At 43.2% G+C, this 13,840-nt stretch overlaps 1 protein-coding gene across 2 annotated transcripts in view; it reads left to right on the top strand.

Annotated features, from left to right (window-relative positions):
• Ntn4 (netrin 4) overlaps positions 1–4,267 on the top strand; it is a 98,854-nt gene extending 94,587 nt beyond the window's left edge. For both annotated transcript variants that reach the window (XM_048418541.3, XM_048418540.3), the window contains exon 10: positions 2,839–4,267. In XM_048418541.3, coding sequence (XP_048274498.2) covers positions 2,839–2,975 — 137 coding nt within the window. In that variant the 3' untranslated portion in view covers positions 2,976–4,267. The remainder of the gene's footprint in view (positions 1–2,838) is intronic.
• The last annotated feature ends 9,573 nt before the right edge of the window (positions 4,268–13,840 follow it).

The raw sequence follows: 13,840 nt of genomic DNA, 5'->3' as shown, positions 1-13,840 counted from the left end.
ATCGATTCTAAAAGCCTGCTTTCCTGTACGTGTGTTCCGTGATTTCCTGTTGGAGCAGCCATCGCCTGGGCTGTCCGCGGCTGAGGCAGGAGCATCGTCTGTATTCTGGATCTAATTTATTCCCCTTCGGAGCCAGGAAAGCACAGTCACACTAGAGAGAACTCTTCTGTGTCTTTTTGATTGACAGATTAGAAGAAACAGATAACAGAAAACTACAAACAAAATATCCCCTTAATCAACACTTAACCGGTGACTTAAAACAAAAACAGTTTTCTCCGGTTAACTAATTTCTTACCTCTTTCATCCCGCTAATATTTTACTTAATCTCATTTAAACTTCAATAAGATAGAAGGAAAGCTCTTTTATTATAAAGGTAAATAGCTCCAACGCGTAACTCCGAAGAACAAGTAAGAATTTTGGATTTTCGAATATGGGAAACAAGAGTCGTTCCTGTTTCCCAATGATCTGTGTGCTTCGGGGCTCTTACCAACAATTTTCTATTATCTTGGCAAAAGGGGAAAAAAAGGCTGTCCAGTGTTGCAGAATGACATTAAAAACAAAAGCTCCGACCGTCTGAGCCGCCCTCCAGGAAGTGAGCTCTATTTCCTGCTCAGGTCTCTGCCAGAGTCCAAGAACCCTCTGAGCTCATCACAATTGAAAACATGAGCGCAATTATTCAAAGAATTCTTGAAAACATGTTTACTTGCTTTGAAGAAAAATCTGGAAGCTGCCAAAGCAAAACCAGACACTGTTTCATTTTGCTTTTGTTTTTCCATTTTTACAAGTTCAATGATGAAAACTAAAGAAGGCTGATTTAAAAAAAAAAAAAAAAAAAAAAACAGCCTCAGCTCTGAAACCTCACGCCTCCACTCCTCTGCTGCGCTGCCTTTGAACGGAACGATCCCCTGGCCATCCGTGTCAGCCCAGTCCCCGGTGATTCGTACATCGTACATACATTTCATCAGCCGTGTGTCTTTAAATACCAATGCTAACATCAAAGTACTCCTCCTTTTTGTTATAGACAAAAACTATTGTGCCCTCAAACATATAACAAAGTAGACATGAAACCGTAAGAGAGACAAATGTACACGATACTAAAGGATGTAAAAGAAGACTGTGTGCTATGGTTTGATGGTACTCCGTACGCTAGGGGTTTATCCGACATCATTTGTATTAGTTTTGTATTAATAATTCAAATGGGAAATTCCTGAACTATTTGTTCTTTTTGTGACTTTAAAGCAATTTAAAATACTGGTCTTGATCTAGAAGTTGCTGTTGTTATTATTATTATTATTATTTTAGGTCTTTATCTTTATGTGTCTTTGTGTTTTGCCTGCATGCATATCTGCACACCTTGTTCATGCAGTGCCCAGAGGCCAGAAGAGGCTGCCGGGTTTCCTGAGACTGGAGTTACAGAGGGATGTGAGCTGCCGTGTGGGTACTAGGAATCGAACTAGGGTCCTCCGTAAGAGCTGTCACTGCTCTTAACCCCTGAGTCATCTCACCAACCCCAAAGTTTGTTTTACTAGGGATTTAACCTTGGTCCTTGTGCATTGCCAGACAAGCCTTCTACGTCTGAGCTAAGTCCTAAGTCCTTGTTATTTTGAAACAAGGTCTTGCCAAGTTGCCTAGGTAACCTAAAACTTGGGGTACCCTTGCCTTAGTGTACCAAGCAAACATCATAACTAGGATTACAGGCATGCATCACTCTGTATGACTCAGAGATTTAAACCAACATATATTTGAATTTTTGCATCTAGTTAAAATAACTTTCTAAGACAAAGAGTTACATACTTTAAAATCTTAGCTAGATGTTATAACTATGTAACTCTTTGTCTTAGAAAGTTATATGCCCTACATTTTATAGAATTGTTTCAAAATATCAAAATTGACATTATTACAAATATGTAATAAGGAATATTATCATTTCCTTAACTAGTACATAAGGAGACACTCCATCTTTCTTTGCCTTTGTTAGCCAAAATGTTTTACTTAAAACCTGAAATTTTTTTTTAATTACAAGGGCAGAACTAACTGTGGTTTATTTTGTTCATAAACAAATAAGTAGGATATATTTATTCTTCAAATACAAAGATATATTTAGTCCTCAACTATAACTATATAGAAAGATACATGCCATTTTATGTTATTTCATACAACTGTATAGAGAGAACACTTGTCATTTTATACAACTGTATAGAGAGAATACATGTCATTTTATACAGCTGTATAGAGAGAATACATGTCATTTTATACAGCTGTGTAGAGAGAATACATGTCATTTTATACAGCTGTATAGAGAGAATACATGTCATTTTATACAGCTGTATAGAGAGAATACATGTCATTTTCTGTCATCCACAGTTCTAATGTTTTCCTCACGTTGCTTTAGTTTTGTAAAGTTCTTCTTTTTTGTTTTATTTTGTTTTGTTTTTGTTTTTTTTGTTTTACAAGACAAGGGTTTCTTTGTGTAGCCCCGGTTGTCCTGGAACTCGCTCTGTAGGCCAGGCTGGCCTTGACCTCACAGAGATCCACCTGTCTCTGCCTCCCGAGTGCTGGGATGGAAGGCGTTCACCACCACTGCCCGGTGTAAATCCTTCTTGATTGGAGTGATCTCCAGGGAACAGTAACACATTAAGTGCCCATCGATCCCTCACTTCTTTCCCACTCAGAGTGGCACAGAGTCCCGGGACTCTTACTTAACAGGGGGAACTGAACGAGTCTTCTCCCTTCTGTTCCTGCCTATATGAAAGTCTGAACCAGGGATGTCTGAAACTCTGGAAGTTGCATCCTCTCCTTTAACAGAGTGTCATGCATGCATCTCCTCTGTGCTTTCAGGTCTGGAGTACCTTGTGGCTGGACACGAAGACGTAAGAACAGGCAAACTGGTTGTGAATATGAAAAGCTTCGTCCAGCGCTGGAAACCAGCTCTTGGGAGAAGGGTCATGCATATCTTAAAGAAAGAATGCAAATAGCACTGGACACATGAGGCACACAGAGACACGCGTGTAATGGAAAAAGAGACCTTGAAATGAAACTGGAATATTTTTTGAAGTGCCAAAATGTAGGAAAAGGTTCCAATGCAGAGGCCTTGTCCGATCTCTCTGTTCTAGGTCTGCGCTCAAACACAGTTTTGTTTCAGAAAGAGAAATGAAACCCGAGCTGATCGCTGCTTTCTGTGGAACTGGGTCTGAAAGTCATAGCTGTCGAGAATATTTTAATAGCAACATGATGTTTAGCACGCATCCATCGGGGGCTGTATCCCTGGCAAGGTCTGCTCCCAGCTTGAGATATGTTGTGTCCATTGTATTTGATGCTATTTAAGGAATTAATGAGATTTTTAGGGACCCGCCCCCAACTCAAGCGTCGGGAAAAGTGTTTCTTAAAGAGCCCTGTCTGTGTGCTGTGTGTGGACTTTCGGTGGGCGGGATGTGAAAGGAACTTCTCCGTGTGTGTATATAGTATTTCCTTGCGTAAAGCACTTTAACCTACCGCTGGTGTTGTGAAAGTTTGGAGCCGGCTCCTGACTGGAAGACAAGAGAAGGGCTGTGTGAAGACCTGCCGAGACAGAAGCACTGCCACCGTGGGTGGATAAAGACCCAGGAGCCATGGATCAAGGAAACAATGCCGTTTAGCTCTAGACATCGGGAGAAACACCGCAAAGACGCAACCTAAAAGGAGAACGTTGTGTGAAGTCTCGGTTCGGGCTGAGAGGTTAGGTTGCAAGATACTGGTCATACTGAAACTTAAAAAAAAAAAAGAAGAAAGAGAGATAGAGAGACTTTAAAAGAAGAGAAAGAAACCACAAATGTAGAAATATGTTTGCATAAAGGGGAAGTAGACCTGTCAAAAAAGCTGATTTATTTGTGATGCACTTGGACACACTTCGAAAATGATTGTAAACCCAGAATTTGTTCTGTTTTTGTGTTTAGTATTTAAACATGAACATTGGACCAGTTTTCTCCCTTCTCTTATTAACAGTACGTGGTCGTGACATTTACCCGTTTCATAGCACAATGTATGTGATAGTTCACCCAATTACTGTTTTTCATTATCCTTCATTTTCCTTATCCAGGCATAGCCACGCTGCACACAGCTTCTACTGTACTTGAATTTACAAACCAGGAGCCACAGTGCCGAAACTTTAGGTTCATATCCGGAGCATATTTTTCTCTGAGGTCCTGTGGACTCACAAAAATATATATATATTGCTTTGTGAATTTGTTTTTATATTTCATGTATGTAATAAAGGAATATGACCTCCTGACCTTTGTCTCCTAGCCAATTCTTCAATAGTGCTAAAGATTAACTTCTCTCAATAAAGGAACTTAAATCTAATTCCTTAAATTTAGAAAATAAATTATGAGGGAATGACTTAGTGGAGCAAATTAAAAGTGTTTTCCATGCAAGCCTTATGACCTGAGTTCAAACCCCAGAACTCACACAATAATTAAGAAATGAACTGACTCCATCAGGTTGTCCTCTGACTTCTATATACACACCAGAATACGCACATGCCAACACACCATACACATAGTAAATAAATTAATGTTTAAAAAAGTCAATCTTAGCATTCAGGAGATAGAGACAGATGGAATTCTGAGTTTGAGGCCCTCCTGGTCTACAGAGTGAGTTCCAGAACAGTCAGGGCTACACAGAGAAACCCTGTGTCAAAAGAAAGAAGCAGGAGGAGGAGGGGGAGGAGGGGAGGAGGAGGAGGAGGAGGAGGAGGAGGAGGAGGAGGAGGAGGAGGAGGAGGAGGAGGAGAAGGAGAAGAAGAAGAAGAAGAAGAAGAAGAAGAAGAAGAAGAAGAAGAAGAAGAAGAAGAAGAAGAAGAAGAAGAAGAAGAAGAAGAAGAAGAAGAAAGAGGAAGAAGGGAGGGAGGGAGGCAGGGAGGGAGGAAAGAAGGTAGAATGCCTCAACAAGGTGGAAAGAGAGAACCAGCTCCCAGAAAGTTGTCCTCCAACCACACACACTGGCACACACACTAATGTTCTGAGATATTTGATTACACTGTGTAAAGAGAGAGCTTGAAACGGGACGCATTAAGGAGGGGGAAAGCTTCAGCACAATGCAAGATCATCCGCCAACCTAAAGACACACTGGATTACATGGTTTCTTCAGCTTTTGAAAACAGATCATAGCAATGTCTGTCCTTCCAGGGAAGACAGGTCCCCTCTCACTGTGTTGTTTCTGCAGCTATTTGTCCCGACAATTAAAATTCAGTCAGTGGAAGGAAGTTTTAAAAATATGATCAAGTAAAATCGTAACCAAAAGATTAATTTTATATAATTTGCCTAATTGTTGGGCGGTAATGTTTCCTGTCTCTGTCACCTTGGCGTGTCCCCTGGCCTGAGGCCGGCCTGGTAAAGACTTGGTCATCACCCCTGGTGGAACTTTTAGGAGGTGGCGCCTGGTGACAGGAAGGGAGGTGCCTTGGAGATACAGTTCTTCCCTTCCTGGACCTCTTTGCTTTCTGACTCCCTTGAGGGGAGGTGCTTTGCTCTTCTGCACCCCTACCATGATGCTCTGCCTCAGCACAGGCCCTAGAGCAACATGGCCAAGTGACCACTGATTGAAACTTCTGTTACTGTGAGCCAAAATCGGTCCTTCTTCATCTAAGATGTTCACCTCAGGGTTTTGCCACAACAGAAAGCTGATTAGCGCAGGTCCTCTGAGACTGGAACTTTCCTCTGTATAGTTGCTCTTAAAGCACCATTCTTGCAGCATTAAAAAGAAATCCATAGTATAATAATTTCTTAATATCTGATTCTGAAATCATTTGCAGTCTTCCCACTGTTGTTTTTGACATCCGGGGGGGGGGCACCCTTTGGTTTCCAAAGTGGGGAGCGGTGAAAGTTGGGGTGAGGTGGGTCTTAGAGAAAGAAAATGGGGAGAACTCTTGTTTTGCTCCCTACTACATGTTAAGTCTGGAGCGTAGTCCCAGCCCCTGGCATCCATCCCAGCCTCCCTGGACTGGGAGTTGCTTTGGTCAGGACTCCAAATCCCAGCATGCCACAGGGTATTTAAGTGAGCTCCCAGAGGAGAAACATTTGCATGGGCTCCCCACCTTCCTGTCTCCCCGCCATGCACTTGGCCACCCGAGAGCTCTGGACTTAAGAAAACGATGGGCATTTTAATTTGGTTTGATCTGACCTAATTGGACTTCTTTGTGCCGGTGGAGCCGCCCTTCTCTGGATTTTTTTTTTTAAGATTTATTTATTTATTATGTATACAACATTCCTTCCATGTATGCTTGCATATACCAGATCTCATTATAAATGGCTGTGAGCCACCATGTGGTTGCTGGGAATTGAACTCAGCACCTCTGGAAGAGCAGTCAGTGCTCTTAACCTCTGAGCCATCTCTCCAGTCCCTGGATTTTTTTTTAACACTATATTCCACTCTGTGGTACGAATTCTAATTGGTCTTAATAATAAAAACCCAGAGTCACATATAGGTAAATGCCGAAAAATCAGAGACTCAGGCGTGAGCCACGGCCACTTCTTATTTCGCCACCTCCTCAGCCTGAGAGGGACAAGCTCCTGCCTCCACTCACCTTATATTCCTCTCTCTGCCCAGCTGTACCACTTTCTGTTTCCTCCTCCCTAGTGTGGGATTAAAGGCATGTGTCTCCCAAGCACTGGGATCAAAAAGGCAAGTGCTGGGATTAAAGGTGTGTGCCACCACTGCCTGGCCTCTGTGGTTAACTAGTGGCTAGCTCTACACTCTGATCTCCAGGCAAGCTTTCTTGGCTAGATCATAAACAAAATACCCCCTCATCGCCCCATCCCTGCCAGGGCTGCTCTCTGTAGGTATGAGAAGTCTCTGTATTCTGAGCATCTTACAAAATAACCACCTGGGTCAACCACTGAGTCAACAGAGTCAAATCGAACTTCCATGTATGGCAGCATTTGAACCGAAACACATCCCTCAGGAGCTCCAGGGGGAATGTCTATGCCCCTGAAGCTTTCTTCCCTGTACCACTGGGGCTTAATTAGTCAGCTGCTTGTTGAGCAATCCGCACATACCTACCCTGATGTGCCTGAGGTCAACACAGCCTGTGCCCCCTCTTACATCATTTTCCCCGTAGAGGAATGTTCCTGATGGTTAGTATCTGATGCAATGGAAAGTCTCAATAACAGGATAATCTTTTAATAGTGTCCATGTAATGAGGTCAGATCTGTGGGGATGTGACCACGAGTCAAGCAGCAACGTGCATCTGGCTGTATTAAGCACACTGCAGTCCTAGTATGGATAAACAGTTCTCTGGGACACTTTAAGTCCTTGCAAAACAAATCCTTTTCTAAACGATCAGAGACGGCCCTCTGAAGAGTGGGGGGGAAAGGCCCTTGAAAATGTCTTGCAGTGGCTGTCTGTCTGCCACTCCCTTGGAATGCCTGAGAACAAGGGTGAGCACCCTGTTGGCCTCTTGTCCGAGGCCCCAGGACTGAACCGCTTTTGTGCTCATTGTTTAGATGATAAGCCGTCCCCTAATGTAACCTTAGCAAAGAGTCAGCGTTACTCACAACTTATTTCCCACAGTTTGGAAGGAAAATATTTATGGACAGCTTCAACTCTGCAAGGGAGATTGGTATGATAAGAATGGAAGAGAGGCAAAGGAGTGCGCCTCGCATGACTGACGGCTTGTTCCCAGCCGTTCTGGAGAAGGATGTGTCTGGATGGGCTTTCTCAAGCATGATACTCCAGTCCCTGTGCCACAGCAAAGATGTGCAAATGTTTCCGTGCTGTTCAAACATTAACGAATATGCTTGAAACCTAGAATCTTTTTCAATGATAAATGCTTAGGTCTCTAGCATTCATATATGCTGAATAACTAAAAATACAGAGGAAAAAAGAATTTGCACTGGATCAAACACTTATTTCTAAAATGTGAAACTGTTCACTCCAGTAAGGGGTAGGGATACCTTCCACAGTAGAACACTTGCTTAGAACGCCTCGGTGGGCCTGGGTTTGATAAGTCATAGTGTGTTCCTCTGAACAGGAAGAAATAGAAGCCAGAAGAGGGATCTGGCTTACTGGGGAGAAAAGCACCTTCTAGCAAGTATCCACAGCCCCGTATAAGGATCTGCTCAGAACTCCTGGGTGCAACCAACCAGGAGTAGTAAAGAGAACTTGGTGACCCGTGCCCAGTGTGGTGGCACCCACCTTTAATCCCAGTATTTTCAAGGCAGAGGCAGGAGTACCGCTCCGAGTTTGAAGCCAGCCGTGGCTACAAAGAGAGATCCTGTCCCCCAAACACCAAAGGAAACAACAACAACAACAAAGAATTGGTGAATCAAAAAGTAAACATAATAACAAATCATTATTACGAATCTACAAGAGAGGACAGGCAAAGGAACCTGCCACCTGGTGATGTAAGCGTAGCAACTGAGTTTGATCCCCAGAATCCACACAAAGATGGAAAGAGTTGCCCTCTGACCTCCCTGCTTGTGTCACAGTACACACACCCATCTGCCCACATACACAATACCAAAATAATTACATTTTATATAAAGAATTCTAAGTGCTTCTCGGGCATTACTCTCCTGTTTCCTCTGAAACACTCCTGCTGTGTGTCGTATCACTACGTCCATTCCCCATGAGGAAACGGAGGCACCGAGAAACTGAACTGTTCAAGGGCACTCTGCTCATAAGCAGGAAGCCTGGATTTGAGCCTATGCATTCTAATTCACAAAATTCATGCCTCAAGCATTATTGCAAGGATTTGGCTATCAGAAAGGCAGCCATGGGAACTGATACCAATTGTGACATTTTCCTGTCCGTCAGTCCTCTTAGATCCTGATTGAGGGAAGAGCATTGAAGCTCCACGTCTCCCTTGTTCTCCTTCTCCACACTTCAGACGCCGATGTGTTCTATTATATTCTGTGGTTACGTGATTCTCTACTGTCTTTGTGACAACGCTGCCTGTGCCCGTCTCCGTTAAGACAAAATGGGAAGAGCCCGTCTCTCCCCTTGGCTGGGCTTTGTGAGGTCCATCTGGGCAGAAAAGCAGCTTCTGCATTCATTAGTAATGACCCTGACCAAGCTGCTGTGAAACCCAATGGCATTTCGAATCAATTCTCTCAGCTGTGACTTGCGCTGTGTAGGCAAACTCTGCCTTGCAACCAGAGTGAGACAAGGAAACAGGGAGAAACATAGGATGTCGGCACTCTGCCAGCCAAGGACGGGTAGGAAAAGGCAGGACACAAATGGGGAAGGAGAAACGAAAACAGCAGCTGGAGAGAGAATGAGATGGCTCGCTCTAGTAAGTGTGAGCCAAGTATTTCAAAGTGTAGTACATTCAGCCAACTCCTTAAAGAAGAAGTTGGTTACGCATAGTAACACATTCTAATTTTTGCTTTTTGAATATTTATCGCCATTTCTGCCTAATACTTGTTAGTTGTGTTTGAGGAACTAACACACTTAGAGGAGATAAAAACTAAAGAAACATTAGAAAATGATAATAAAATGATCAGGACTGGGTTGCAGAGATGGTTCAGGGGTTAAGATCACTTACTGCTCTTTCAGAAGACCCAAGTTTGGTTTCCAGAACCCACGTGTTGCCTCACAACCATTGGTAACACCAGTTTCAGGTGATCTGGCCCCTCTTCTGGTCTCCGAAGACACCAGGCATGCGTGTGGTGCACACACATGCATGTAGGCAAACACTAGTACTCACAAAACAAATCTCTATAAGGGAAAACAAGAAAGCCAGTTTGATTTCACTGTATGTCGAGATGGAATTCTAAATTTACCATTCACAGAGTACCCAGTCATCAAAATAATTATAGTCAGTACCCATTGCCTAAAAGCCCGTTTACATGGAAATCATCACTGTGATTATCTCCTTGGAAATCACCGTATACCAGATGCTATGCTAAACTTTACACGGATTGGCTCCTCTGGCCACATATAATAATAGCTGTGTAAGGTCAATAATATTTTTAGGCTGAACCCAAGGGTCAGAGAGGTCCAATAATTACTTGTCCAAACGGCAGAATGAATAACTGGCCAAGGCTAGACTTTGACCCCTGATATATGTGCCTTCAGAATTTCCACACTTCGCCTCTAAGGATCTGCCAGCAGTTTGGGTAAAGCAGACGTAACTTTTTAATACAGTGTCCCTGAGTCAAGTCAGCCCTCTGGGGTCTTTACAAAGGTCTGGGTACAGAATAGGAATGAATACTCTATTTATTTATCAATGTTGTTGCTGCTGTTGATTACGTAACTGAGGGCTGCCTTGAACTTCCCATCTTCCTGCTTCTACCCCTCCAGCGCTAGGTCGGAAGGCGTGCACCGCCACGCCCAGCCAGGGAGGAAAATTTTAATCAGCATCATTATCAATGGTGACTCAGATATGGGTGACGTCCTGACCAGACTGAGAAGCAGCGCCTCAGCCACTTCTCTGGAACAGAATTTGCGGAGTTGTAGAATGATTCACTAGGCTTGTCTCTGCAAATGTATCTTCCTCTGGCTAGAAACCGAGCTGGCCCTTGTCACAGATGTCACTTTATGAGTAACAGAGTCAGTAGCCTTGCGGTGGCACTGTGGACTGGGTTGCTAAGAATCAAAGTGGAGAGAAAGGAAAATTCAAAGGCTATCGCTCCAAGTACACCCTTCATGTGGCCCTACTTTTTAACCTGCAGTGAACGTAACTGAAGTGTCTGCATGCCTGTCTGTGATGTCCTAACTCCTCAGTTCACGTCAGCTGTCTACTGTGGCCTGGTGGTTTGTATTGCTCAGGGTCCTATTGAGATGCCAGCAAAAGCTTTAGGACCTTCTTCTGGTCCTGAACTAATTTGACAGTAACCTGTCGAGCATGCTTTTCTTGAACATGAGGTTGACAAAGATAAAGCAAATCATTCCCTGAACCACTTTGCCATTTTCCTGCTTTCCGAATTCTCCCTCAGAAAATGCCTTATGGGCCAAAGGAAACAGCATAAGTCTACAGAAAAGCTTTTTTAAAAAAAATTTAATAGCAATTTTCTACAAGCAATGCATTTTATCATAGCTGGGGAGTTAATGTATATTCTTTTTTTTTTAAATTTTCTATTGTTTTTATTGAGCTGTGTATTTTTCTCTGCTCCCCTACAGAAAAGTTTTTAATGGGCACTTCTAATCAGGGATCTTGGGTACTGGGGGCAGGCCAGTGCGGGAGATATTTTTGGTCAGATGTGCCTTTCAATGCCTCCTAAATCAGGTTGCCTGGACGGTTTCCTAATTTCCCTTCGGGCAGTGCCAGTCACTCACAACTCAGCTGCACACACACGATGCTCAAGTGAGGGGAAAGGTGAACAGGAAGAGACACTGGGGAAAAGCAGCCTGGGGACTGTCTCCAATGGGTCCAAGACACAGACAGTCAGAACAGAGACTCTGCACCTGCAGCTGGCCTTCTTGAGGCGAGCAGTAAAGCACCGGCTAGCTGACTCTGCTTCGTGAAGAGAGAAATCAAGGAAAAGTAGAGGAGTCTCATCATGACAAGCCGAGTCCCTCCCCGGAGAAGAGTCCTGTCGGGCCGTGCGCGACAATTTGTCCAGAGACTTTTGCCTGGCAGTGACCTTCCGTGTCCTACGGAGCTCTCGATAACAGCTGAGAAGACGGACGTGGATGTTTCCAGTAGCATGTTTTCTGTCTTTGGGAAATACCAGGCTAAACCATTTAAGTGAAAATGTAGCCCCTATGTTCTTAAGCAGCATGGGTGAAGGACCCCTAATTTGTACCCCTCGAGATGGTACAGGTTTTACCGAATGTCTCAGGGAAGTCCAGTCCGTTAAGAAAGCCTTGTCCCTCCCCCAACTTCTCACTTAGCCCAAGTCTTACCCTGTTGAAATTGTATTACCCTGTTGTCCTATTTGAGAAGTGACTCTCAAAGCTTAATTGCCCATAGCTGGCTTTTCAGTGTTCAGTGCTCAGTAAATTTAATTTAAATTAAATTTAATTTTCTTTCTCAAACAGAAATTAAAATAGCATATGCAAGAATAAAGCATTAAGTGTCTTACAACTTCAAGAATAGCTTAGAATCTATTTCAGTGCAACTAAAATAATTAATGAAAAAAGAAAGAACAAATATATATATTTATTATATATAATCATATATATAATTAACTATATATGATTGTATATAATATACATGTACATGTTCTTTCTTCATATGTTTATTCTATATAGTTATATAAATATATGTATAATAATTATATATGATTATATGTAATATATACATATATGTTTGCTCTTTTTTTTTCATTAATTTAGTTAGCAGATAGAACGATGGGTTTTACTGTACCATTCTATACATATGTATCACTGGACTTTGCTCATGCTTGCCCCCCATACTATCCTTCCACGTCCCCATATTTTCCCTTTCCTAACCCTTAAGAAGTCAATTAAATAAACCCTATAACAACAGTATCGGAGATAAAGATGGGAGTAGCAGAAAATTTGATATTTTCAGAGTTCCAGACACCATCATAATAATAACATAAATTTATTCTTCCCAGAACAACCCTTGCCGTAGGGATTATTTCGAAGATGTGGAATTAAAGGGAAGTAAAGTAACCTGCCCAAGGCCATATGATAAGTACCTAACAAACCAATTTCCCAAAATCAGAGACAGTCAAATTCTAAGACCCTTCAGCCATACAACGCTGGTTTAAAGCTTCAAGTTCTCTTCTCAGTCCGATCTGTTGTTGGGTTGCTAGTTTGCATTAATTTAACGCGTGTTCCCTATCACCATGGAAAAGCCCTACTCTGACGGAGCTTAGACACCAGGGGTGGAGAGGCCTTCAGGAGCTAGCCATACTACTCTATTGTTTCCCGTATTGTCAGTGTATCTATCCAGCACTTGGTAACTGCAATGATTTAAAAGAAATTTCCAGCCAGGCATGGTGGTGCGCATGTCTTTAATCCCCGCACTCGAGGGGGCAAAGGCAGGCAGTTAGTTCTCTGTTAGGTCAGCACCAGCCTGTCCTACAAAGTGAGTTCCAGATCAGCCTGGTCTATAGTGTACAACCCTGTCTCATAAAACAAAATGAATTTCCATCATCAAAGAGCAAGTTCAATGCAGGATGCCCAGCCATTGTGACTGTACTAACTACAGTCCCTAAATGGCTGATGGATTTCCAGGATGGAAACCAACTGTAGCTGGGAAATGACCATAGAACAGAAGTTGCTGAGTTCTGCCTAATGCCAAGGAGGAGGCAGCAGAATTCCTCTTCCTGCCACTGATACGGCCCTGCTGTGACCATCCTGACTATTTTCATAATCACTCCTATTGGCTTTAACTGTTTACCACAGCTCTGCCTGAAGCCCCTGTGAGAAGAAGCCAAGGTTTCCCTCCCTAGTCTGTACTAGGAAACACCGGCCGGCTTTGCTCCCTATGAGCCAACTAGGGGCTCTTGTCGTCCAATCACGGTGGCACGGGAGGATTCGCTTGCCCCTGTGAGAAGTAACAGTGACCGTAATAGAAAAGAAATTCTAGGCATTCTTTCAGGTCAATTGGAAGTTCCAGCACATTCCAGCTGAGAAAGAATTCAAGTCCCTCCACTCACGTCAAAACTCCAGTATGTGCTTCATGCATTGAATAGACCAAAGCTCAGTAATTAACTCCACCACCCTCCCCCTGCCTTATGTATTGTGCCCTGCAAGCTGATTCTATAGGGAGGTCAACCTGGGATTAAGTGAATTATCCTCAGGCTTTGGGCAAAAACAGAGGCTAGCAGTGTGCATTCCCTGTTTCAGAGCCTTGGGCCCACACTTGTGACCTGGAGAGTTTTCACAGAATATTTCATCAATTGGGCTTCAGAACTACGTCCGTGACTTCCTGTGGCTGTAGCACAGC

Source organism: Myodes glareolus, chromosome 26, assembly GCF_982192425.1.
Source record: "Myodes glareolus chromosome 26, mMyoGla1.1, whole genome shotgun sequence".
Taxonomy (NCBI): Eukaryota; Metazoa; Chordata; class Mammalia; order Rodentia; family Cricetidae; genus Myodes; species Myodes glareolus.
The sequence above is the reverse complement of the archived record's forward strand: the minus strand, read 5'-3'. Positions and strand labels throughout refer to the sequence as shown.